The 27,976-nt window shown below is 36.4% G+C and overlaps 2 protein-coding genes across 4 annotated transcripts in view; one reads left to right on the top strand and one right to left on the bottom strand.

The window, feature by feature from the left end:
• RNF138 (ring finger protein 138) overlaps positions 1 to 27,976 on the top strand; it is a 37,496-nt gene that overhangs the window by 3,379 nt on the left and 6,141 nt on the right. For 2 of the 3 annotated variants that reach the window (XM_027576792.1, XM_027576793.1), the window contains exons 3-5: positions 14,153 to 14,318; positions 15,518 to 15,633; positions 27,131 to 27,187. In XM_027576792.1, the coding sequence (XP_027432593.1) occupies positions 14,153 to 14,318; positions 15,518 to 15,633; positions 27,131 to 27,187 (339 nt within the window). The remainder of the gene's footprint in view (positions 1 to 14,152; positions 14,319 to 15,517; positions 15,634 to 27,130; positions 27,188 to 27,976) is intronic. The other variant, XM_027576794.1, reaches the window with a different exon arrangement.
• Positions 9,120 to 10,075, bottom strand: LOC118356271 (divergent paired-related homeobox-like). Its single transcript, XM_035723964.1, has one exon. It carries the CDS (start codon positions 10,073 to 10,075, stop codon positions 9,539 to 9,541), a length of 537 nt encoding a protein of 178 aa, XP_035579857.1. The 3' UTR covers positions 9,120 to 9,538.

The following is a 27,976-nucleotide window of genomic DNA, read 5'->3' on the forward strand; positions in this document are numbered from 1 at the left end:
GGTGATAAGGGCTTTGGGTCACTATGGATCTGTTAGAAAATGAAAAATTTTCATTGCCATTTCAAGGACAGCAGAAGATTTGCCCACTGACTATTCTAATGGAAGGAACAAGTTCATTATCATTAGAATAACTTCACCATTTTATAAATTTCTATATAATCCCCATTTATTCCTTCAAACAGCAATTGTTGAGTGTTTTCTGTATGTTAGGTACAAAGAGTACAAAGTGCTGTTTCCCTGGGGATTGTTAACAGTCTAATGGAGAAGACCTAAGCATGAATGTGACTGATAATGGAAGTGATTTAGGAGGAAAATTTTATGTGAGCATGGAGAGCAGTTGTCTAAATCAGCCCATGACTAAAGGGGAGATTTCCTGGATGTAGTAATACTTTAGGTCAGAATTGGTTATTCAGGGTTTGTTGGGGAATACTCTGATTGGATTTACAGCATATGCAGACACAAGGAGGGGTTACAGAGGATGACTGTTTCCAGGCTGAAGCCAAAGGATGAGTGTAGTAGAGATAGAGTTTAGAGGTATTGGCAGGAACTTTCCGTGTAAGCCAATTTGAGCTTTTTCTTGAAAGCCATAGAGACCTATTCAGTAATTTTTGGCAGAGAAGCAGCATGATCACGTTTCAATTTTAGAAAGTTTGCTTTAGTAGCAGGACCCAGCTTGGTGTAGTAGTGAGACTAGTGAGGAGATGATTCATTGCTGTGTCAGAGAGAGAATGGTTAGAACCCGAATTAAGGTAATGATAGTGGGAATGGAGAGGAGAGATTCCTGACATTTTGAGGAAATCAGTGTAAGATTTGATGATGCCCAGTAGTTGAGTGTATGTATGTGGATCTGGAATACATGGAACTAAAGCTGTGAATATGGATGTAGCCACTGAGGGAGGTCTGTAAGTTGGAAGATAGCAGAGGGCCTAGATAGGACAAGTGCTGGAGAATGCATATTTAAATCTGGAGTGGAGAAAAGTACAGTCTGAGAAGGAATGGACAGGATAGGAAGAAATCTAGCATAGAGTGTGACTGTATGGAAACAGAAGAATTTTAAGGAAGCAGTGTTAGTTACCTTAGAGTGATCAGATGTAGTATTTTAAAAAGCAAGTAAAGCTGAATTAAGAATATTAAAGTTGAGGAGTGCCTGGATGGCTCAATGGGTTAAGCATCTGCCTTCAGCTCTGGTCGTGATTCCAGGGTCCTGGGATTGAGCCCCATGTCCATGTCTGGCTCCCTGCTCAGCGGGGAGCCTGCTTCTCCCTCACCCTTTGCCCCTCTCCCCTGCTCATGTTCTCTCTCTCTTTCTAATAAATAAATAAAATCTTTTAAAAAAAGGAATATTAAAGTTGAGCAGGTATTCAAAGTAAGGTTTCAGAAGAAGGTACAAACTGGCATAGTAAGATATTTCTTCCGGTGTTTTCATTTGTAATCTTCAAAGGCTCTTTGAACCAAACCTCTCCTCTTTCCTGTTTTGAGTGGTTAAGGGAATAACTTTTGTACATGGTTAAAAGTAAGCTCCATCACAATGAAAATTACATGTAATAAGTTGATGCCTTGCCAGACTCTTAAAGATGGAATCTTTTTTTTTTTTTTTAAAGAATTTATTTATTTACTAGAGAGAGAGAGAGAAAGAGAGCAAGGGGCAGGAGGAAGGGCAGAGGGAGAGGGACAAGCAGGTTTGCCGCTGGGCAAGGAGCTCAATTCTAAGACCCTGGGATCATGACCTCAGCCGAAGGCAGATGCTTAAACGGCTAAGCCATCCAGGTGCCCCTTAAAGATGGAATCTAATCTGTTGTGGGGCATCTCTGTAAGGAGGCATCTTTAAAAATGAGCTAATATAAATCAGCTTTCACTTATTGGGCATGTAGGCATGTGCTTATCGACTTGCTTTGGGTTGTCCAGTTCCTAAATTTTCAGTTTATATTTCTTATCATTTTATTTTATTTTATTTATTTTTAAAGATTTTATTTATTTGAGAGAGAGAGAGAGCATGCGCACTCGCGTGCACTAGGGAGTGTGGGGTGGGGAGGGGCAGAGGCAGAGGGAGAGGGAAAAGCAGGCTCCCTGCTACGCAGGGAGCCTGGTGGGGGACTTGGTCCCAGCCAGGACCCTGGGATCATGACCTGAGCCAAAGGCAACTGAGCCACCCAGGCACCCCACATTTCTTGTCTTTTTAACAACTTTATTGATACCTTGTTGTTTGAGCAGTCATGCTCTAAATAAATAATTTTAAAATTTCTTCCTTGCTATGGACTTGTTATATTCTTAAAGCCAGACATGTAGGTTCTTGCTGATTTAATAAATGCTGCTCCAGACTGTCTTTTTTCTTAAGGATTTTAAGACTTTATCCAGATTCTCTTGACAAATATTTATAAAATGACATAATTAGAAAACAACTATGCTATTTACTTATGTAACAGAAGGTTGACTTAGTTTTAAGTCTAAAAATCTCTGATTTTTTTTTTCTCTTAAGTTTGTTGTTTTGGGGAATGATTTTGACTATAGACTAGAAAGATAAAAGGTGCTAGATTTTTTAAGTAAGATGTGTATATATATATATACATGTATATGTAGGCGTGTGTGACACACATGGAATATTATTCAGCCATAAAAAAGGGTGAGATCTTGCCATTTGTGACAACATGGATGGACCTATAGAGGTATTATGCTAAGTAAAATAAGTCAGACAGAGAAAGACAAATACCATATGATTTCATTTACGTGTGGAATCTAAATAACAAAACAAATGAACATATAAACAGAAATAGACCCATAAATACAGAGAACAAACTCATGGTTGCCATTGGGGGATGGCCTATATAAGTGTAGGGGGGGATTAAGAGGTACAACTTCTAGTTACAAAATAAGTCCTGGGGATGAAAAGTACAACATAGGGAATATAGTCAATAATATTGTAATAATATTGTGTGGGGACAGATGGTGACTACATTTATTGTGGTAGACATTGAGTAATGTATCCAATCACTATGTTGTACACCCAAAACTAATATAACATTTTATGTCAACTATTCTTTAGTAGTATAAGAAACCAAAAAACCCATTTTCAAGAATACCAAAAACTTACTTTGATAATTGCAACTTTCTTTCTTTCCAAAATTAAAATAGTTTTATTTTTCTATTTATAAATGTGACTTAATACAGGGTGCAAAAAGATGTAAGGAATGAAGTGAAACAGTCACAGCACCCTAATTCTTTCTAAAGGTTGGCTGGCTGATTGATGGGTTTAACTGATTTATGTATTTTTATCTTTCTGTCATCTATCTATTAATATTTGATTGACTAGGTGGGATGATATTACATGTGCTGTAAGAGAGAACCCCAAGCGGGCTCCATGCTTAGTGTGAGCCCACTGGGGCTCAATCTCACAACCCTGAGATCATGACCTGAGTGGAAATCCAGAGTTGGACACTTACCTGACCGAGCCATCTAGGCGCCTATAACCTTTTTCTTTTGATAGTCTCTTTGGGACATTTGTCCTTATAAATTTTAACTATTAAAAAAATGCTGGATTTTTAATTAATTAATACTAAAATCAGGAGCATTTTGGATGGGAAAGTTTTTCTCTTCCAATGTCTGTTGATCAGCCTTTTGTTAGGAGAATGGGTAAGAACAGAAATTCATCTGGCATCTGCTAGTTTAAAATTGAAGGAAACTTAAAAATAACCTTTTAAGTTGTTTCTGGGTAATGTACTATCCGAAAGATGCAAGCTCCTTTGATATATCAAAATAGTTTTAGTAATTTTGATTTGCATCTTTTTCCCTCCCCTTCTACTTTGTTTTGAAATAGGTTCTGTTTAGCAAATTCAAGTAGTCTAGCCAAAGGGAGATGAGAAATACGCAAATTTTATATCTGGGGAAACTTGGTGCTTGGTGGTGCAGAGGAAGGAATGGTAGAATTGGAGATAAAAGACCTGAATAATTTTCCTTTGCACTTTTCGCATTTTATAATCATAACATTTACGGAATCAGATGATTTGACTAATGTCCTTCTCACTGTAAGCTCTATAAAGGCAGCACCCTACATCTCTTTTTACCTACTGGAGTCTACCAAACACATTTAGTATTGAGTAAAGGAATGAATGAGTTTGTCTTGGGAGGCCATAGCTTATTAGCTGTATTACTTTCTCAAGTCATTTAACTTCTTTTCAGCCTGTTTTCTTGTCCATAAGATGGGTAGAAGCAACATACTTCAGGATTGTTGCAAGGGCCAAATTAGGTAATGTTTGTGAATAATAATAATCTTGTTTTACAGTTTTCAAAAGCTATACAAGCATAAAATTACTGTTTGATAACTATAGCATCTAACACAAAAAGCTAGATTATAATCATAAATGGAAAGGTTTCAAGTTTTTTGGTTCAGATATTTAATACCAAAGGAATTATTATGAATGGAGTATATTGTAATTCACCATTTTACAGGTACAGCAGGAAATAATGTGTTTCCCACAATCACTGTTACCTTAGATATCCTTCCAGAGATGTATATATAAACAAGGTTATAAATATTTTTTGTTTTTCTCAGAAAGAACAGCATTCTATATGCATTCTTTTGTACCATGCTATTTTCATGTTATTTTGGAGATCATTCTATATCAATACAGATATACATATTTTGGTTGTAGTTTTCTTCATTTATTCAACCAACATTGAGTGGCCATTATGAGCTAGTAGTATTGTAGTTGCTAGGGCTATAATCAACAAACCTGACTTTATGGAACATATTTAGTGTTCTAATATTACATTGATGTATCTTTTTTTTAGAAGATTTTATTTATTTATTTGTCGAGAAGGAGAGGGTATAAGCAAGGGGAATGGCAGGCAGAGGGAGAAGCAGGCTCCCTGCTGAGCAAGAAGCCCAATGTGGGACTTGATCCCAGGACCCTGGGATCATGACCTGAGCCGAAGGCAGACAAGCTTAACTGACTGAGCCACCCAGGCGTCCCGATGTATGTTTTTTTTTTTTTTAATATTTTATTTATTTGTCAGAGAGAGAACACGAGAGGGAAGGGGCACAGGGAGAAGCAGGCTCTGCACTGAGCAAAGAGCCTGTTGTGGGACTTGATCCCAGGATCCTGGGATCATGGCCTGAGCCAAAGGCAGATGCTTAACTGACTGAGCCACCCAGGTGTCTCTGTTTGATGTATCATTATTTATCCAATTTTATATTGATGAACACTTAGGTTGTTGCTAATCTTTTGCTGCAGTGATTAAACTTGTATAAATACCATTTCACATGTGAGAGTTTTTTCCTGTAAGATAAATTCTCGCAAGTGAAATTGCTGGGTCAAAGGGTAAATACAAGGGAATTTGTCAGCTCTGTCACACAAGGATGATTGCAGCTCTAGGGGAGTGTTTTGTACATGGCAGGTGCCTATGGTTTTGATTTGAAAACTGGATTCTGTCATTGAGTTAAGTGATTTAACAGTTTTGGGATTAAGGTAAGTTGACATTCATTGCTTTAACAAATATTAATGAATGCCTCCTAGGTGCTCAGCTGGCTTATAGTGCTGGGCATACAGTGGTGAACAGATAGATATGATACTTGCCCTTGAAGCTGTTGTTGGTAAGATGTATTTTAATTCAAATAAACACTTGGATAAACTTGTAATTACAAACTCTCAGGTTCTGGGAGAGAGAGAGAGAGAGAATAAGAAGGAGACCAGATCTGGGGTGGTTGATGGGTGGATGGGTAGGTAATCAAAGACCCTTTCTGAGATCTAAGTGATGTGTAGGTGTTAATTTGTGGAGGGCTGTATTTGTGTATAGAATATTCTGGGGAGAGGGAACATTCTAGGCAAAGACCCCGAAGTAGAGGGAACACACAGGGCCTTGTATTTTAATGAAGAAATATCTTTTAGCCTTCAGCCTCTTACAGGTTTCTAAACTTTTCATTTTTTAAGCCTTAGTTTCCTCAATGTAAAAAAAAAAAAAAAGACCATTTAAAATATTTACAGTGTTATTTTAAAAGAACTCAAGATTATAATATAATGTATCTGGAACTCTGCCTATCACATTTTAAGTACTCAATAAATAGTTACTGTTGTTTGTATAAATATAATCCTTGCCACAAAATTGGGGTAACTTGCAAAATGCCCTTAGTACTATAAAAGTATATCTGTATTCCAACATCTTTGCCTACTTTTTTTTTTTAGCATTTTATGCTAATTTAATAAGGTTTAAAATGGGGGCGCTTGGGTAGCTCAGTTGGTTAAGCGTCTGCCTTCAGCTCAGGTCATGATCTCAGGGTCCTGGGATTGAGCCCCTTGTAGGGCTCCCTGCTCAGTGGGGAATCAGCTTTTCCTTCTCCCTTTGCCCCTTCCCCCCGCTCCTGGGAGCTCTCTCTCTCTCCCAAATAAATAAAATCTTTAAAAAAAATAAAGTTCAAAATGGTGTCTATTTTTTAAAATATTTTATTGAGAGAGAGGGAGAGGGCATGCACAAGCAGGGGGAAGAGGGAGAGGGAGAAGCGGACTCCCCGCTGAGCAGGGAGCCTGATGGGGGACTCTGTCCCAGGACCCTGGGATCATGACCTGAGCCGATGGCAGATACTTAACCGAATGAGCTACCCAGGCGCCCCTCAAAATGGTTTCTAGAGGTCACTTTTTTTTTCTTCTAAAGTTTATTTATTTATTTGACAGAGACAGCGATAGCGAGAGCAGGAACACAAGCAGGGGGAGTGGGAGAGGGAGAAATAGGCTTCCTGCCGGGCAGGGAGCCCGATGTGGGACTCGATCCTAGGACGCTGGGACGCTGGGACGCTGGGATCGTGACCTGAGCCGAAGGCAGACGCTTAACGACTGAGCCACCCAGGCGCCCTCTAGAGGTCACTTTAAAATCTAGTTTTTTTAGTTGCTAGCAAGGCTGTATGCATTTTTCTATATTAAATTTATATTTTTACTATTCACAGAGTGCTCTTAAGTATATTGTGATCATTTCTTTGGCTATATTTCAGTGATTATTGTATATTTATTACTTAAACTTTAAATTGTTTTTCTATTTAGTGCTTTCCTTTTGTGTATTATTACATCTTATACATTCAGATTTAAGATATTTGATTCTCCTTAAGGTTATGATGATATTCAACTTTATTTGTTGAATCTCTTAAAAATTTTTTCCAACTTTTGGACCCACTTGGAATCTGAAATATTTAGTGTGTGTGCTTTTGAATCTTAATTTGCCATTCTTATTCATTTCACTTCAGTATTTCTTCAAGGGCATTCTTTTTCCACTGTTTTAAAAAACCTTTTTAGTATATTTGACTTCTTTTTTAAAATTTTTGTTTATTTATTAAGCTTTTATTTAAATTCTAGTTAGGCAACAAACTGTAATATTAGTTTCAGGTGTACGCTATAGTAATTCAACACTTCCATACAACATCCATTGCTCATCACAACAAGTGCACTCCTTAATACTCATCACCTGTTTAACCCGTCCCCCCGCTAACCTCCCCTTTAGTAACCATTAGTTGTTCTCTAGTTAAGAGTCTGCTTCTTGGTTTTCCCCTTTCTCTTCTTTTCCCCATGCTCATTTGTTTCTTAAATTCCACATATGAGTGAAATCATACGGTATTTGTTTTTAGTATATAAAGGCTAATGATGTTGAACATCTTTTTGTGTGCTTATTTATCATCTGTAGAGTCTTAATGTAAAATCTTGTCTCTTCATGTCTTTTGCCTGTGGTTTAATTAGATTGCCTTTTTATTTTTTTAAGATTTTATTTATTTATATATAGAGAGAGAGAGCGAGCATGTGCACAAGCAGGGGGAGCGGCAGGCAGAGGGAGAAGCAGACTCCCCACTGAGCAGGGAGCCCGACGTGGGACTTGATCCCAGGACCCAAGCCGAAGGCAGATGCTTAACCGACTGAGCCACCCAGGCACCCCATAGATTGCTTTAAAAAAAAAAAAAGTATTTATTTATTTGAGAGAACGACTGAGAGTGAGTGGGGGAGGGGCAAAGGGAGAGAGAGAATCTCTAGCAGACTCACTGCTGAGCATGGAACCCATCACATGGGGGTTGATCTCAGGACCCGGAGATCACAACCTGAGCCAAAATCAAGAGTAGGAAGCTCAACCACCTGAGCCACTCAGGCACCCCTAGGTTGTTTGCTTTTTCACTGTTGAGCTTTGAGACTTCTTTATATATTCTAGATACTATACTTTTGCTAGATAAGTGATTTATAAATGTTTCCTTCTAGTCTATAGTTTCTTTTTCTTTTTAGTAGAGTCTTTTTGCTTAGCAAATGTTCTTAATTTTTGTGAAGTCCACTTTATCAATTTTTTCTATTTAGGATGTGCTTCTAACATTAAATCTAACTCTGTATTGTGAATATTTTCTCCTATTTTTTTCCTAAAAGTTTTGTAGTTTAATGTTTTACATTTAACTGTGTATTAGTTTCCTAGGGCTGCTGTAACAAATTAGCACATCCTTGGTGCCTTCTAATAACAGAAATTTCTTTTCTTTCTTTTTTTTTTTTAAAGATTTTATTTATTTATTTATTTGCCAGAGAGGGAGAGTATAAGCAGGGGGGATTGGCAGGCAGAGGGAGAAGCAGACTCCCCGCTGAGCGAGGAGCCTGATGGGCGACTCCATTGCGGGGATCATGACCTGAGCTGAAGGCAGAAGCTTAACCGACTGAGCCACCCAGGCATCCCCAGAAATTTATTTTCTCATAATTCTGGAGGGTAGAAGTCTGAAACTAATTTCATTGAGCCCAAGTCAAGGTGTGGCAAAGGTGTCCTGAGGTCCTGGAGGCCACACCATTCTAGCCACACCATTCTAATCTCTCCTTTCATCTGAACATGGCCTTCTCCTGTATGTCTGTGTCAAATCTCCCTTTGCCTCTCTTACAAAGACACTTGTGATGGCATTTAGGACCCATCTGGATAATCCCAGCTAATTTCCCCATCCCCAAATCCTTAACTTTAATCAGAGCTGTTGTAATATAAGGTAATATTCACTTGTTCTGGGCATTAGAAAGTGAATATATTTTTGTATGGCAATTTCCCAGTTTACTACAGTCTGACCTGTTTCAAGTTAATTTTTTTTTTTTTTTTTTTTTTTTTTTAGTCTCATTGTATATATTTATTGAGATATAATTTAAAAGTTGTCTCCAGCTTTACTGAGATATAAGTGTAAGGTGTATGATGTGTTGATTTGATACATTTATATATTGCAAAATGGTTACTGCCAGTGGCATTAGCTGATGCTTCCGTCCTGTCACATGATTTTTTTATTGTGGTGTATGTTATACAATATTACAGTTGTGTCTTTGGATGAATTTATACATGCAGGTTCCTGCCATCTGAATTACAACATGAAACATCCCCATCGCAATACTTTGTTGAGCGACTCTTGCCACTCAGTTCCACCCCACGGGCACTTGTGGGTCTTTTTTTTTTTTCACGAAGCCCGTTTCTGAAATGCCTCCATGTTGCGTAGATCCTGACTCTGTCTCTTGTCTGGAATCACTGAGAATCGTTACAGTAGGTGACCTTTTGTGTCTGGCTTTGCTCACTAAGTTCTTTGTGGAGATGAAGAACCCAAAGAATTAGCAGTGAAGCTTGTGGAAAGAATTTGGGATTCCGTAATGGGACATAGGGAGTAGATGTTAGGATCTCGGCAGCAGCCGAAATGGACTATTTTGTGGCCAGAAGGATGGTCTGAGAGAGCCTTAAAATTGGAGCATATGCTGAGTTGGAAGGAAGGTATGGGGTGATCTGTATAAACTAGGGAAGCAGGGTAGGCACCATCGGGGGCTCCTGGAGCGGCATCCGTGTGTCTCTTGGAAGAGCGGGCCTTGACTTCCGCCCCAGCTAATTGCTGTTGTTTGGCTTTCTTGACTTTTGCTCTGTGGTTCTTGAACCAAACCTGCAGTACGGTGGGATGTATCTCCAGTTTCGAGGCCATTTCTTTCTGAAGGCTGGGAGCGGGGTATGGGTTCTTGCTGAACAAGAATTCTAAATCTGCCAGTTGTTTCTCAGTGAACATGGTTCGTTTCCTTTGTGAATGTTTCTGATCCTTTCCTTTAGGAAGGTCCCCTGTGCCTGCCATCCCATCTAGCTGGATCCCCATGCTCTGGTCCTGTGTCTCAAGTTAATTTTTGTATAAGGTGGCCGACTGAGATTGAGGTTCATTTTTGTGCCTATAGACGTCCGATTGCTCTAGCATCATTTATTGAAGTCTATCTTTTCTTCCATTAAATCACTTTTTGCACATTTGTTAATCGTTTTTGCTTTAAATTTTTATTTTTTTATTATTTTTTTTAAAGATTTTATTTATTTGAGAGAGAGAGAATGGGAGATAGCACGAGAGGGAAGAGGGTCAGAGGGAGAAACAGACTCCCCGCTGAGCAGGGAGCCCGATGTGGGACTCGATCCCGGGACTCCAGGATCATGACCTGAGCCGAAGGCAGTCGCTTAACCAACTGAGCCACCCAGGCGCCCTTTAAATTTTTTTTTTAAATTTTAAGTAAATTCTGTGCCATACATGAGGCTTGAACTCATAACCCGAGTTCGAGTCATGTGCTCTACCAGTTGCTCCAGCAGGCACCCCAATCATTTTTGCTTTTTAAGATGTATTTTTGCCAGTCTTTAAGACATTTCAGTATCTATTTAATAAAGTCCTGTTTTGCCTTTATTACTTTATTACGTGTATTTCCACTAGAAATTTTTGTTTCTTCATTTATTGTTTGCATTTTGAATACAAAGTCCTAAGCTAATTTTAAACCTGACTACTTTTTTTAGTTTTTTATATGAATATTTTTCATTTTTTGACACTATCAATAATCTTTAGTAATGTAATTAATATTTGGAGAGTTTGTGTTGTACAGTTGTTATGTGTTATAATTTTGGGGGCTAATTGAGTATTTTCTAACAAAACAGTTTTGTCTTCTAAAGTGATTTTTATTTCTTGCTTTTCTATATTTTATGCCTTTAAGTCTTCTTTTTGTAGCCATTGCCAATATTTTTGAAAGTGGCAAATAGAAATTACTGTATCTGTTTCTCCTTTTTAGTAAAAATTCATTCAACATTTAAGCATGTTTTGTACTTTATAAAAAGAGAATCATATAGTTGTGCTCTTTTACATCTGGCTCCTTTAGCTTAACATTATATTCATCCATATTTATTCTCACTATAGTATCTTATAGTTTTAATTTTATGAATATGCTACAATTTATTCATTCTTCTGTTGATGGACGTTTGTATAATTTTCAGCTTTTGGCTATTACCATAGTGTGGCTGTGAACTTTTTAGAAATTTCTTCTGATCATATATTGCAGTTCTATTGGGTATAAACCTTAGAATGGAATGACTGGGTTATAGTGGATACTGTCAGTTTACCAAATGGTTGTATCAGTTTGCATTCTAATAGATCAAATGGGAGTTTAGGTTGGCTCACATCCTCCTCAACACTTTGTATTTTCCACCTTTTTCATTTTAGTCATTCTGGTTGGTATGTGGTGTTACCACATTTTTACTATTTTAGTTATTGAATCAATGAGTGGGCTTTAAAACTTTGCTTTATTTTATCCCCTTCCTGTAAATACAGTGTTCATTTGTGCATCTTGGTTGTTCAAGATCTTTTAATATTCTATGTTTATGTTTTATTTATAATTAATTGTTAAATTAGCCAGCATATTGACTGATTTGCCTTCTAATAGTGTTCTACTTCATTTCTTTCAAGTATCATTTTTATGCATGATTATCTCTTTGTAATGAATTTTGCTGGTATGAACTTTTGTTGACAGTTTTTTATTCCTTATTTATTTATTTATTTATTTAATTTTTTTATTTTTTAGATTTTTTTTTATTTATTTATTCATGAGAGACAGAGAGAGAGAGAGAGAGAGAGAGAGAGAGAGAGGCAGAGGGAGAAGCAGGCTCCCCACTGAGCAGGGAGCCCGATGCGGGACTTGATCCCAGGACCCTGGGATCACGACCTGAGCCGAAGGCAGACGCCTAACCATCTGAGCCACCCAGGCGCCCCTGATTCCTTATTTAAAGAGAAAAGTTTAGCTTAATAATTTGGTGACAGTTTTACCTTCATCTTTTTATTTTTTCTCTTTGATAGCTTATTAGACTTGGCTTATCTAGTATTACTTAATCTTTTTCTTTGGCTCTTCCTCTCAACACTCCTTTAAATGTTTATACTTCTCTAGATTGTTTCTTTAGTGTTCTTTGCACTTGCACTGCTCTCCATATTTTTCTCCCTGATTTCCAGATCTGTATTTCCAATTGTTCACTGGATATCATGCATTGAGATTTTTGTAGGTACTTTGAACTTGCACCCGTCTTCCTCTGTCAGACCAACTCTTCCAATATTTCTTAACTTGGTTAATCCAGTTGCCTTTTACTCAGTGTTCTAGGTCAGAAATTCTTATCTTTCTTATCCCCCCACAAGTAATTGTCATAACATTCTGTTGATTTTGTTAACATAAGAGGCTCCCTATATACACAATCAGGAAGTGAGAACTGTGTCTCAGAATAGAGATCCTCTGTTCTCCTACCCCTGCCTTAGTGCAGACCTTTCATGGTCTAGACTATTGCCCCAGTTGGTCTTGCCTTTTTTTTTTTCCCTGACTCATCCTTCTTTTTTTTTCTCTTTTATAGTCCCTTTGATTACAGAATGCAAACACTGACTAAAACAAAGAATTTAAGTTAAAAATTTATTATTCAAAATTTACAAAATATATAGACAATTAAATTTCAGTTTTTAACAATTGAACTTACAAATGATGGTTTTGTAACTGTAGTTTTTATACTTTCTGAAATTATTAAAGCTCTAAGTGGCACTCAGACTTTTGGGATGCCCTCTCTTTAAGGATTTTGATAATACTGACAAATTGTTACCCAGAAATTTAGAGTACTCATTTCTTTATATCTTTTCTAATACTGGTTATTATTTTTAAAGCTAGTTTTTAGTTTGACAGCTGAAAGATGGTATCTCAGCCGTGTTTACTTTGCATTTTCTTGATGAATTTTTTTTTACTAGGATGAATATTTTTAATATTTTAATTTGTGGTCTTAATTGGTAATCATATCAAATGTATGTTAGTGAAATTAGCTACTGTTTATGGTGTACTTGTAACTGTCAAAAATACTGTGATAAGCATTTTACTGTATTACCCATTTTAATCCTTTGAACAGTAGTTGCAACTGTAGGTATTTTATGGTTGAGGAAACTGATTGTAGAGGGGAAAAGTGACTTGTTCAGTGCTAATTAGGAAACTCATTTTCTGGGATCTGTTATTACACTATTTGCTCTCAACTTTTGTTAGAGGAAGAAGATTGAATATTTGCATTTATAGGGGATTGGATTAAATTTATGTGTACTCTGGACCCCAGATGCAGATGGCTATGATTTATCTAGTTTTTTTTTTTAAAGCAAAATGATCAAGTTTGGTATTTGATAGCCTTAGGAGAGAAGAAATAAAGATTTTAGTGAGTTTGGTTCTAATTAGAATGTTTAGAGATAAATTTAGAGCTGGAAGTGTCCTTAAATATTTCTCAAATTCTGTTCCGTTTGCACACTGTTGTGGGAAATTTTCATATTTCCTCACAACATAAGTTTGGGTAATACTTAACGTTTTCCTTAGCAGAGAAACTTTGTTTATCCTAGAGCTTCCCAAATCAGTTTGTGCACAATTTTGTGGAAATAGGTGGTGGACCTATTCACAGCTTGTGGAATATCTCAAAGTACATCAGTTTGAGACAAAAGCTGATGTGGTCTATTCTTTCATTTTATAAGGGGAGGAAATGGAGATCCAGTGTTGCGCGATGTGTTGCCTAAGATCACACTACTACAAATGACACAGGATTAGCCAGTCGTTCCTCTGTACCACGCTTCCTCTGATAATGTTATGTAGTGTTAATACTTCTTATTCATATATTATGTTAAAAAGTTTAAAGCATAATTGAGTGTAGTTTCCTTTATATTCCCATTTAGTCCAATTATCAGCCTTAGACTTGGAGAAATACATGTATAGTTTTTAAAATTCTGCAAGTTATGTACATATGAATAGCCTAACTCATTTAGCCTGAATATAAATCTATAACCACTTGAGTGTGTTTAATCATAGAAATGAAAAGTCTTTTTTCTGTAGTTAACATGTAAAAATGTTTGGTTTAGTTTCTGTAGAAAATGTTTCCTGACTGCAATGAGAGAAAGCGGAATACATTGTCCCCTCTGTCGTGGAAATGTGACTAGAAGAGAGAGAGCATGTCCTGAACGGGCCTTAGACCTTGAAAATATCATGAGGAAGTTTTCTGGTAGCTGCAGATGCTGTGCAAAACAGGTAGAGTAAATGTGACATAGCTCTTCTTTGAAAATGAAGATTCTACTCTACTTTGAAAATCAAATTCCTGTTTGAGTTTTCTTGGTAGGTGCTGGTTTGAAGTGAAAGAAGTTACTTAAATTGGGTAGAAAGGCCAAAAAATCTGATTATAGATCTTAATAGATCATAATCTTATTGAGAATAGAGACTGAAAGATACAGTCTGTGAATTTGTCATAATTTTCTGCATGGCGTTTTTCTCAAAGTAATTGCTCATTAATTACCTACTAAATGAACTAAAATGAATAAACTGGCATTTAACTCATTTAAACCCCATTTTGGTACAAATTGTGATAGTAGCAGCATCCTTATTGCAATTTTGTACATAGAAATGGGCCAAATGGATTTATGTAGTCAAGGAACTCTCTAGCTGCCCACTTTACTTGTGTATTTATGTGTTTAAGAAATCACAGAATATTTTGCAGAAAACTAAGTTTTAAGGAACAGGTGAGAAAATTAGGTGTTGGCAAATAACTGGTATTAATTCTCCAGTCTGGATTTTATTTCTATTCATTTGAAGAGGGAGTGAAATAGTGAGGGGTGGTTAGCCTTTGAGTATATCCATGTGTTCATGGATATATTGCAGCCACTTTTTCAAACAGCTAATAAAGTCAGTGAGCAAAACCAGTTGCTATTTCATGCATTCACACAAGTCAGATCTGCTTTTCCATCTCTTTGAGGGAGTTGTTAACTGACAGGGCAATGAAGTGAAGCTGGAAAATACACTTGAGAGATTCAGGCTCTACTCCTCAGTGAGAAACTGAAAAATGTTCCAGGTGTTAACCTGGGAACGTAATTTTTTTTAAAGCACTTTCTAACTCTGCCAGGTTGCAATAAAGAATAAAGAAATGCCCAGTACCATAAGGCAAACTTATTACTGCTTTTGATGTACTTTTTTTGGTCTATTTTTAGTAGCATAGTTTCAAGTGTAAAATTATTTGTTAGTATTTTTTGCAGTGAGTTCACATCTGCATCTAACAGACAGAAACTTATTTTCAGCTTCTACTTAAGAAATCATTTACTTAAAAAAAAAAATCTTGTTTAAATGGAATATTTAGTTGGTTATGTTTATCTTGCTTTTCTCCTATTGACAGTATCTCAGATCTTATGACTTCTATTTGAAATTGAAAGTCACATTACATTTTGATCAATAATTTACAGATTAAATTCTATCGCATGAGACATCATTACAAATCTTGTAAGAAGTATCAAGATGAATATGGTGTTTCCTCTATCATTCCAAACTTTCAGATCTCTCAAGATTCAGTAGGGAACAGGTAAGCAATATTTATTCTTTTTTTTTTTTAAAGATTTTATTTATTTATTTGACAGAGAGACACAGCAAGAGAGGGAACACAAGCAGGGGGAGTGGGAGAGGGAGAAGCAGGCTTTCCGCGGAGCAGGGAACCCAATGCGGGGCTTGGTCCCAGGACCCTGGGATCATGACCTGAGCCGAAGGCAGACGCTTAACGACTGAGCCACCCAGGCGCCCCAGCAATATTTATTCTTAAAAAGTGAATTTTTATAGTTGAAATGGAATTGTTTGGGGAACTATATGATAAGGTGTTTTTTGTTTTGGGGTATGTATGTGTGTTTAAAGTATTTTGCCAAGTAACAGATCTATAACATTTGTCTTCAAGCTTGTTTAACTCCTGTAAGATTTCATCTGGGAGAGCATCTTTATGATATACTTAAGCTTATGTCATTTAAAAATAATTTTAAAAAAATCTACATTCCTTTGAATAAAAAACAGAGTTGAAGGCTGTTTTCTTTTGCAACTGAAATTGAAAACTAAAAATCCCTTTCAACTAAAATCTTTTTTTGTTTTGCTATCTGAGAGAGTTGTTCGAAATTTTAATTCTCATAATAAAATGTCATATAAAAGTGAGATGTATATTAAATTCTTAGTTCTATTTTAGTCCCCCCCTTTTTTAAACTAGATTTTGGTTTGCTTTTATCTTATTGCCTCCGATGTATATATATTAAATATTTTTATGAAATGTACTTTACACAGAGTAATGACCAAAATGTACACGTATGATTTTTAAAATAGTGATAAAACAAATAACCAGTTACCCACTATAACCCAGATTAAAAAGTAGAACATTCTTTAGGGTCTTAGAATCTTCTTGTGAGCCCATATCCTTTTGAACCACATACTCCCAGAGGTAACCATTCTCCTCTTTTTAGGTTATTCATTCCCTTGCTTTTCTTTGTAATTTTACCACCTATGCATGTATCCCTAGATAAGGAAGTGCTTAGTTTTAAACACTCAAATAATAGCAAGTACACACGTAGTTGTGTAAGGAAAGGCAGGATTGGCAATAGTGTAGAAAGGCTACCAGGAGACTGTGTTAAGCAGAGTCTCTTAAGATTTCATTTCAGTAGCATTTCATTTCATGTGTTGCTAATTTTCAGTAATTAACCACTCTTAAGCACTCATACAGTAAGCTTCTCTATTCCTCATATAAAACTGTTCTGGTCTTTAGTAATTTTTTGATTGCCTAGTCTGCAATTCTCATTTTACTTGGCTTAGTGTCATTGAATGAAATGGGTCACTCCTATTTTGTAATTTAAAAAAAAAAAACGACGTTCCTTCATCCCTGTGCTTCCTTTGTTATTGTACTTCTTTTTTTTTTTTTTAAACTTTGGTACATGAGCATTAGTAAATTTTTTTTTTTTTTAAAGATTTTATTTATTTAACACAGAGACACAGCGAGAGAGGGAACACAAGCAGGGGGAGTGGAAGAGGGAGAAACAGGCTTCCCGCTGAGCAGGGAGCCCGATGAGGGGCTCGATCCCAGGACCCTGGGATCATGACCTGAGCTGAAGGCAGACGCTTAACGACTGAGCCACCAAGGCGCCCCTATTATTGTACTTCTGGTACATTTAAATTACTCAGCAGTTTGTTATTAACCCAATAGATTATTCTTAAGTGTGAGGTAGTGTTTGTCTTGTTTAACATTGTATCTCCAGTTCTTAGCAAAGTTCCTGGTATGTATGATTTGTGTAATCACTGCTTGTTAAAGGACCAGAGTTTCTTCTCAGAAGTCTTGCTGCCTTCTCCCTTACTTCTCAGATCCAGTTTGATTCCTGATAGCGGTATTCCTCATCTGTGCTTTTCTTCTTTGTCACTTCCCTAGCTCAAGTGTTTATTGTCTCTCACTCGAACTATTACAATAGTCTTTTTGTTGGTGGTCCTCCTCTAACCTGTCCTACATACTATTGCCACAGTTGATATTTCACAGGTGCAGTTCTGATCTCTTTCTCCCTTTCCTTATACCTTCCTCCTTGTACCTTGTCCGTGACTTAACATGGCCCCTGGTAGTGTTTCTCATCCTGAATTGAATGGGCCAGTAAGGACTGTGAACTACCTAAACTGTATTATTTGTACCATTTCCTTGCCATCCTTGATAAGCAGTATAAGTTAGCGGTTTTAAAAAAATGAACTCTTGGAGTCAGACTGGCTGGGTCCCAGGCTCTTTGACTTACTAATTGTATGATTTTGGCAAGAAACTGCACCTCAGTTTTCTCATCTGTTTTCAAAAGGGGGATGGTAATAATACTATTGGTACCTCATTGGGTTGGGAGCCAATAAATAGATTAATAAAGGCAAAGCATATTGCCAGTCACTGGACTTTTTCTTCTCTTTGAGGATTTAGACCAAGCGTTAATCACTCTGTAAAATCTTCTCGAGGTCCTCTAGAATTTCTTCCTTTTGGTACGGCTGTTCTTTATTTTCCAACTAGGCCCTCTGACACTTTATTATATTTATTTGTTTACTGTCTTTTTAAAATCTAGAATGGGCTTCTTGGTCTTACTCCTTTTTATATCCTGTGCAAAATTCTAATTGTAATGGAAACATTGGGTTTGTGTATGAATTATTAGTACAGAAATTGGTGAAGGAAGGAAAAAGGGTTTTTTTTTCCCTCCCTTTTTGTTTTTTAATGGCAGGAAATAGAAGATAGGAAGCCAATATAGTCAAGGTCTTGGAAGGAGACAGATAGTATGCTCAAATTAGGTATTTTGAGGAAAATTTATTCCAGGGACTATTTTCAAAGAATAAGGTGTTGGGTACACAATGTGAGCAGCTGGAAACACAAGTAGTGAATGATGTACTCTGGGTCTGCAAAGCAGGGGAGGGGAGGAAGTAGATACCAGAACTTGGAGAAAGTAAGCTGTATAGAGAGAGCAGTTAGGAGGAATGCAGCCAGCTGAGGCAGTTTTGCTAGGAAGGAGTCTGGGAAATAAATATCCTAACTCTTCTCTTGTTTTACCCTCCCAATTGCCTGCTGGGCTGAACCCAAGTGGGAAGCAGGGGAGCCTATTGATGCAGGTTAGCCTCTCAGTGCACAAAGCATGGTGAAAAATGGAGGAGAGAAGATCTGGAGAGGCAGAAGATACCCAGCATATAAAGATCTCAGTTAGTAGCCAAATATATTGTAATATCCTATCAGCTATGTTTCATAGCTTCCAAGTAGCTAGTTCAAAGAAGAAAGCATCCATTATGTTATTAACATAGTCTGCGATATTGTAAACAAAATCGTTTCTAATGAAAAACACAGCTATTCCTGATACTAAAAGAAATAATACTGAAATGATTTTGCCCATAGCATCCTCAAAAGAAGAAACTGCAGTTAAACGTCATCTTTCCTGTGATAAATACAAAACAAGTTATATGGGGCTGTAATTTAAAGGCCTCCTTCAATGTAACATATGATAATTCCTTATTGTTGTTAAAACTTTCCTTCCGGGGGCTTTTCTCTGATACTCTGGCTTAATCTAGGTGTGGTGGTAGAATGGAGAGGATCTGTATATTTATGCAGTTCCCCATGAAGATTATTGCTAGCAGCTAAGCTTTTGATGAACAACTTAGTTTGGAGAATTTAAGGTCTTACTCTTTGTCGAGTAACTGGAGAACAGGTAACATTTTATATTGCTGATTAAGAACAGAGCCATATAATAAATAGCTGAGCAGGATTTGGTGGCATTTTATGAAAAGTCATTAGACCACTCCGGAAAAGTCAGAGGACTACCTGAGAGTAGAGCATGTGTTTTCTCAGAATACAGTTCACACTATTCCCTCGTAAGTACAGATGGGTGATTTAAACTCAACTCCATGGCTGTGGAAATTCTTAAAGTGGTGTTTGCATGTACCTATCTCAGCAGTAAAAAAAATTTCAAAATAAATCCATAGATCATTTTATTAATTCAACATAGATTTACTGTACTTTTAAACTACTGGGCGCGTACTCTACATGTTCTAGAATATACAGGGATGAGTAAAACAGACACCCTTTTCTCTATATATAAATAGTTTAACAAGCCAGGGTAAATTAAACCAAGATAAACTAGCCCACTAGTTTCAGTCAAATCATTCAGGGTAGAACTATTTACTATTAAGTAATAAGTGTTGGAGGTTTTTGAACAAAATTATTGCGTTAGTATGGGGTAGTTTGTCATGATAATTATATAGCAGTGCTAGTTTAAGGCCATTTCTACTTAATAACAATAACATTGTTTTAACAGAGTGTATGCTGTTTTCTTTAGCCTCTAGGAGTGAGTAAGAGGAGGAGAGGGAGGGAAGATGCAGATAATCGTTAAGATACCAGACACATTTTATCTTCCTTGGAAATTGTTTGGTTTGGTTGTAGGCTTTTCTTACTAATTTTGACTGTTTGTAAATATTAATCGGTAGATATCCATAGATGCATACAGTTTAGTCCAACTACAGCTCTTCACAAAGACTGAAAGAATGAAAGTTAAAGCAGTCTTAATGTTATTCCTAACAGATTTCTCTCCAAGATGTTGAACATTTTAAGTGGCTAAATAACTTTTTTTTTTTTTTTTGAGAGAGTGTGTGTACGGGGCTTGGAGGTGGGAGGGCAGAGTGAGAGGGAGAGAGAGAAAGAATCTTAAGCAGGCTCCACATCCAGTGAGGAGCCCAATGAGGGGCTTGATCTCATGACCTGAGCCAAAATCAAGAGTCAGACCCTTAACCAACTGAGCCACCCAGACGCCCTGCTAAATAACTCTTTATTAAGGAATCTGGTACGAGTCATTTCCTTATTTATAAGAATTCTTTATATATTGTAGATGCCAATCCTTTATTCCATGCATTACACGTGTACATACATATACATATACATATTTTTACTCAGAATTAAATGTGGGTTTTTTTTGCCGTTTTGTAAAACACATAAACATAGACCTTGAGATTTTTCTTTATATTTTTAAGACATGAGATATTTTAGTATTTTGAAAACTTTGTTTTAAGAAGTATTGCAATTTAATTTAGCATTAAATGGCATAGTCATACATAATTTTAATTCTTTTTTCTTTTTTTTTTTTTAAGTTTTATTTATTTAAGTAATCTCTACTCCCAACATGGGGCTCACAACCCCAAGATCAAGAGTTGCACATTCTTCCAACTGAGCCAGCTAAGGTCCCCTTTCCTTTTTTTTAAATTTTGGAAAGGATACTTAACATGAGCTAGCTAGCTATCCTCTTAACAGATATTTAAGTGTGTAATATAGTATTCTTATCTATTGTCGCAATGTTGTACAACAGATCCGTAGAACCTATCTTGCATAACTAACATTTTATACGTGTTGATTAGTAACTCTCCATTTCAGTCTCTCCTAGCCTCTGGCAACCACCATTCTGTTCTTTGCTTCTATGAGTTTGACTATTTTGCATAGTTCATATAAGTGAAATCATGCAGTATTTGTGTTGTGACTGGCTTATTTAACTTAGAACATTCTCAAGGTTCATTCGTGTTGTCATTTGCAGGATTCATTCATTTGCGGGATTTCCTTTTAAGGCTGAATAATCAATTGTATGTGTATACCACATTTTCTTTATCCATTCATATCTTTGTGTCTTTATACGTTCACAAGATTGTTTCTGCCTCTTGGCATTTATGAATAGTACCACAATGAACATGGGAATGATTTCAATTGTTTTGGATAAATACCCACAAGATTGCTGAATCATACGGTAGTTTTATTTGTTTTTTTTTTGGTGGGGGAACCTCCCTACTGTTTTCCAAAGTCGTTGTACCATATTTGCATTCCCACCTACAGTGTACAAAGGTTCCAATTTTACCACACCCTCACTAATACTTGTCTTATGTTCTTTTGATAATAGCTGTCATAACAGGTATGAGATGATAGCTCATTGTGGTTTTGATTTGCATTTCCCTGATGACTAGTGACCTTGAACATCTTTCCGTATACCTGTTGGCCATTTGTATATCATCTTTGGAGAATTATTCAAGTTTTTAGCCCATTTAGTAATTGGGTTGTTAGTTTCTTTGCTATTAAGTTGTAGGTGTTCCTTATATATTTTCTTATATATATATCAGATACATGGTTTACAAATATTTTCTCCCATTCCATAGGTCGTCTTTTCATTTTTTTGGTGGTTTCCTTTGCTGTGTAGAAGCTTTTTAATTTAGGTAGTCCTACTTGTCTATTTTTGCTTTTGTTTCCTGATTGCAAATGTCTTTGCTCAGTTTTTGACTAGTCTTGTTACAGTTTCTTTTGACATACAAAAATATAATATCTTTATTTGTATGTGTATATATATGTTTTCTGTATGATTTTTGCTTTTTGTGTCCTGCTTGAGAAATCTTTTCCTACGTCAATGTTATATTTTCTTCTTTAACCCTTTAAAGCTTTGCTTTTCACATTTATTTTGGATGTATAATGTGAAGTAGGAAAACTTTTCCCTATGTGATTAGCCATTTGTCCCAGTACCATTTGTTGGGTCAGTTTTTTCTCACTGATTAACAGTGCCATTTCAGTCCTACACATCTCTGTTTTCTGTTCTGTTGGTTCATTTTTTTATTTCTCTAATATCAGGCTATCTTAATTACTATGGCTTTAAGAATAAGTCTTAATGTCAGGTAAGGGAAGTTTCCTTTCTTGGTTTACTTATAAAATTTCTCTTGTCCCTGCTGTTCTTGTTCCTTTGATATTCCATATAAATTTTAGGATCAGACTTTTGAGTCTCCTGAAAATCTCTGTAGGGATTTTGATCAGAAGCATTATAGAGTTTGAATTTATTGAAATCAGTAGATTTGGAGGGAATGGACATCATGTGATCCTGATTTCTTCCACCTAGAAATACAGCCTGTCATCCCATTTTTTTGTGTGATTTTTTTAAAGATTTTTATTTATTTATTTGACAGAGATAGCGAGAGAGGGAACACAAGCACGGGGGAGCTGGAGAGGGAGAGGCAGGCTCCCCACTGAGCAGGGAGCCCTATGTGGGCACGATCCCAGGATGCTGGCATCATGGCCTGAGCCGAAGGCAGACGTTTAATAACTGAGCCACCAGGCGCCCCTCTCCCATTTTTTTAACGCTCTCCCATTTTTTTAAAAAAGATTTTTTTATTCATCTGAGAGAGAGAGAGGGCACGGGTCAGGGTGGTGAGGCACAGAGGGAGAGGGAGAAGCAGGGAGCCTGCTGTGGGGCTCCATCCCAGGACCCTGGGATTATGAGCCGAACCAAAGGCAGACCCTTAACCGACTGAGCCACCCAGGTGCCCATCTCTTTTTTTAAAAGAGCAGTTTTAAAAAATGTCCTAAAAGAATTCCATTTAGAGCATGTGTAAATATGTTTTATTATATCTTTTCCTAGTAAAACTTTTGTTATACAGATGGATCTTTTTTCCTGTTTTGTAATCTAAGTGATTACTACTAGTGAGTAGGAATAGTACAGATTTTTACGTTAAGGTTGTATTTAGCAACTATTAACTTATTAGTTCTGATAGTTCCAAATAATTTATGTGTAGATTCTTTTAGACTTATTATGTGGGAAATTATTTTGTTTCATTAATGTAATTTTATTTCTTCTTTAGTGCTTCATGTCATAATTTATTGCATTAACTAGGATCTCTATCCAGTATTAAATAGCAGGCACCTTTTTCTTGTTCCTGATTTTAAGTAGGAATGCATCTAAAATTTTACTATTAAGTATTATGTTTACTGTAGTTTTTTAACATAGGTATTTTTTGTGTGTCATAATGATATCACTCTGAATTTAAGGTTTCCCCATTAAATGGTTCTGTTGAAATCGGAATCTTTTATGGAATTAAAAATTATATACATTTGATATCATTCCCAGATATTCTGATACTTAAAGTGTAGGCATATTTGTATTTTTAAAAGCATTGTGGGGACGCCTGGGTAGCCTAGTTGTTAAGCGTTTGCCTTTGGCTCAGGTCATGATACCAGGATCCTGGGATTGAGCCCCTCATTGGGCTCCCTGCTCAGCGGGGAGCCTGCTTCTCCCTCTCCCACTCCCCCTGCTTGTGTTCCCTTTCTCACTGTGTCTCTCTCTGTCAAATAAATAAAAAAAAATCTTAATAAATAAATAAATAAAAGCATTGTGAGTGATCAGGACTTTTTTTGTTTTTGTTTCCATTATGGACGTTGAATTTTATTGGATGGCTTTTCTGCATCAAATGAAATGATCGTTTAAAAATTTTAATTGATAGGGGTGCCTGGGTGGCTCAGTTGTTAAGCGTCTGCCTTCGGCTCAGGTCATGATTCCAGGGTCCTGGGGTCGAGCCCCGCATCGGGCTCCCTGCTCCGCGGGAAGCCTGCTTCTCCCTCTCCCACTCCCCCTGCTTGTGTTCCCTCTCTCGCTGTCTCTCTCTCTGCCAAATAAATAAATAAAAATCTTAAAAAAAAATCTATTAAAAAAAATTTTTAATTGATAAAATATGGTGCCCAGTGATAGATTTTCTGTTGTTGAACCCATTCATGCATTTGTGGAGTAAATGAGTAGGCTACCAGTAGTAGTAGCCCAGACATGATATAGGCTGATTAGGAAGGGCTGGATTGATGATAATGACAGTTATAATGGAAAATAGAGAACTGTAATGGGAAAGGGAAGGGAGAAAGCATTTGAAAAGGGCATTAAATTTGGTACTAAAATGTTTTAAATCACTTTTGTGATTGTATACCCCATCAGTGAAAAAAATCAAGCATGCATTCCTAGTATATGTATGTTTATTTAAAAACTATGCATGTGGGGCACCTGGGTGGCTCAGTTGGTTGTGTCTCACCCTTGGTTTTGGCTCAGGTCATGGTCTCACGGTTGTGAGATCCAGCTCTGCATTGGGCTCCTTGCTCAGCAGGGAGTCTGCTTCTTACCTCTTCCCCTCCCTCTCCCTCTTTCTCTCTAAAATAAATCAATAAATCTTAAATAAGATAAAATAATAAAAACTATGCATGTATTTTACAGTACTTAATACTTTATATACATTTAAAGCATGCAAAATTTAAGTGAGATAAAGATGAAATCGTTACTTTTTTTTTATTTATTTTTTTTAAAGATTTTATTTATTTGAGAGAGAGAATGAGAGATAGAGAGCACGAGAGGGAAGAGGGTCAGAGGGAGAAGCAGACTCCCCGCTGAGCAGGGAGCCCGATGTGGGACTCGATCCCGGGACTCCAGGATCATGACCTGAGCCGAAGGCAGTCGCTTAAACCACTGAGCCATCCAGGCGCCCTGAAATCGTTACTTTAAAAATAAGTTTTGCGTTACTTTAAAAATAAGTTTTGCTTTACTTAATGGTATGTTTTTATTAAAGTTTTAGTAATACTTTTACTAAAACCAATGTTGTTGACTATACTTTCTAGAATTTTTTTTTAAAGATTTACTTATTTTAGAGAGAGCACGCACACACGTTCATGAGTTGGGGGGTAGAGGGAGAGGGAAATGGAGAGAATCTCAAGCAGACTCCCTGCTGAGCTCAGATCCTGTCACAGGGCTCAGTCTCATGACCCTAAGGTCATGGCCTGAGCCAAAAATCAAGAGTTGGATGCTTAACTGATTGAGCCACCCTAAAATTTTTTTAAATCTTAGTTTAACACTGTGACATAATCAAAGATTTGTAACTAAGTTCTCTTTACTTTGATACTTGATTTTGCTGACTGTCATGGTCAAAAAAGATATCTACCATACAAAGCTATATATTCAAATGGAAGAAGTATGTCATAGGTTAAGCTTACTAAACTTTTCAGTTCCATTCACTGAATGTCAAAGGAGCTTTTGTTGAAATTTTCATCTTCCCTAATGATGTTATAGTTGTTCTTATAAACCAATCAGAAGTTGTTACAGTGTTTTTAAAGGGCACATTCAAAACCCAGTGTTATTTGGAAGATTTTATTTGTTTTTTATTTTTATTTTTTTTAAGTAAGCTCAACACCCAGTGTGGGGCTTGAACTCAAGACCCTGAGATTAAGAGTCGCATGCTGTACTGACTGAGTGAGCCAGGTGCCCCTATTTGGAAGATTTTAAAACCAATTAGAAAAATCTGTTACCAAGTTTAAAAATATAGATACGAGATTTTTAAAAAATAGGTGACACATACTATTTTTGGTGCAAATTCATAACATCTCTTTAATAAATGCAGTCTCCATAGTTTGAGTTTATTTTAAAAAGATGTTTAGTCTTCACATTGTTAAAATGCCCCCTTTACCTGAAGAGACAGATTAGTATCTGCTGGAAAGCTGCAGAAAATAGTGGTTTACTAGTCTCCTCTTTGGGTGTGAAAACTGGGAAGCTTGCTTGCTGGCTAAGCATAGGATAGATGTGTGTGGAGAGATAACATGGTTATCTTTATAGAAAGGACTGTCATTGGGAGGGTGTCTACACCAAATACAACCTTGTTGTATGTAGCTTTATTATGAAAAACAAATAAAAAAAAGAAAATTCAAAAGGAAAAGAACATCTATTAGGCAGCTGGTATAGTAATGCTTGTTTTTTTATAAAAGAAAAATGAATAAGCAGTTTTCTAGGTTTAACAACTCTTTTAAAAATTCCGGTATTGAGATACAAGAGCAGACTTCTGTATGGTGCAGTTTTTTGACCACTACCTGTCTCATTTCTTTTAATGTTTCTGCCATTGAAAGGCCATTGTTCTATAAAATTGACCACTTTGATGAAATTCTGTAATGCATAAGTGGCAGTCCCCATTTGGAATATACCCACTCTTCCCTCTGGATTTCTCTAATACTGCATATGACATATGGCTCCAGCACAGGGTCCCATTGAGGATGTCAAATTGTTCTGTATATTAAATGTTGGAAAGCCTTGTTCCTTTTTGGAAAATATGAACATAATGAACATTTTAATATTTTCTTAAACCTACTCTACTTTGGAGGCCGCAACTTTAAACCACATTCCAGTTATAAGTCAGAAAGTTCACAGACTCTTGCTTCTACCCCAGCTTTCAAAAACTAGGTAGTCTAGGTAGAAGAGTCTCTTTGAAAGTCTGAAGAACCTGGGGAAATATTATCATGCTAGGGATTTAAGATAATTCTGCAAAATTCTATATTCTCTATATATAACTGCATAAATTAATTTTAAAGGTATAAATAAAGATTTAATAAGCAGTTTTCTTACCAGAATTTATTTAAAAAGTAATGCTATAATTATTTTATAGTTCAGAACTATTTGAAGTTCAGGCTTGCTTTTTTTTTTTTAGAGAGAGGGCGTGTATGTGCGAGTGGGGAAGGGGCAGAAGGGGAGAGAGAATCTCAAGCATGGTCCATGCCCAGCGCAGAACCTACATGGGGCTTGATCTCACAACCGTGAAATCATGACCTGAGCCAAAATCAAGAGTTGGATGCTTAACCTACTGAGCCACCCCAGGCATCCTGAAGGTTCAGGCTTTTAAAACAAATTCAGACTAGTCATTTTATTAGCAATTCCAATACTTGAGGTATTAACTTTTCCCCCTCTATGCTTCTTAAGTAATAGGAGTGAAACATCTACATCTGATAACACAGAAACTTATCAGGAGAATACAAGGTAAGCTTTTGAAAATTTTGCTACTTTAGTACATAATATCTGTCACTTTGTAATGGATTTTTTAATTAAAATTTTTTTATTCAATGAAATCATCAGACATAATGCTAGATTAGCAATTAAGAAATAAATGCTACGATGCTTTTATAGATCACATTAAATTAGAATAGTTTAGATCTCCTTTTTCACTGTGGTCAGGTTTCTTCCATGCATAATTTAGGTAGAGATGTCAATATTAACTGTCCCTTGCTGAAATTCTGAGGTATTAAACTTCAGTAATGCGATTCAAAATGTTTTGAAATGTCAATCATTCTGATGGTTGTTGCTTTTGTGTTCACTTCTCCTGTGAATTTTGTATGTTAGATTCCTAGAGACTGGGATAGACTAAGTATATGACCTTGATGGGAATCTTTTTAAACTTTTAACTAGAACTTTTGAGTTCTAGATAGAACTATGGTGTGGACACCACAGGGTATTTACAACTTTCAAGGGAGTTACAGTGACTAGATCTATTGGCCTTACACGAATGACTAAATTTAAGTTGTTTGGATATAACTGCTTAATACATGGAACAGCTAGATTTGTTTTTGTTTAGGCCAAAGGCACCATGAAAAAATGTATTGAAACATTTTAAGGGTACTGTAAACTGAGATTGTTTGGGAACATCTGTTTTAGATCATTTACTGAAAATAGTTTTTTCAACATGAAGGAATCTTTGAATAATAAGTATACTTTTAAAAAAAGAAAATAATTGGTCAAAGGATAAGAAAGTGTCATTTTTATGTTATGATT

The sequence above is a fragment of the Zalophus californianus genome, chromosome 14, assembly GCF_009762305.2.
Source record: "Zalophus californianus isolate mZalCal1 chromosome 14, mZalCal1.pri.v2, whole genome shotgun sequence".
NCBI classification, from domain to species: domain Eukaryota; kingdom Metazoa; phylum Chordata; class Mammalia; order Carnivora; family Otariidae; genus Zalophus; species Zalophus californianus.

Excerpts from the sequence above, each read along its gene's own strand:
- LOC118356271 (XM_035723964.1), bottom strand. The coding sequence starts at position 10,075 with ATGGCAGGCACAGGGGACCTTCCTAAAGGAAAGGATCAGAAACATTCA.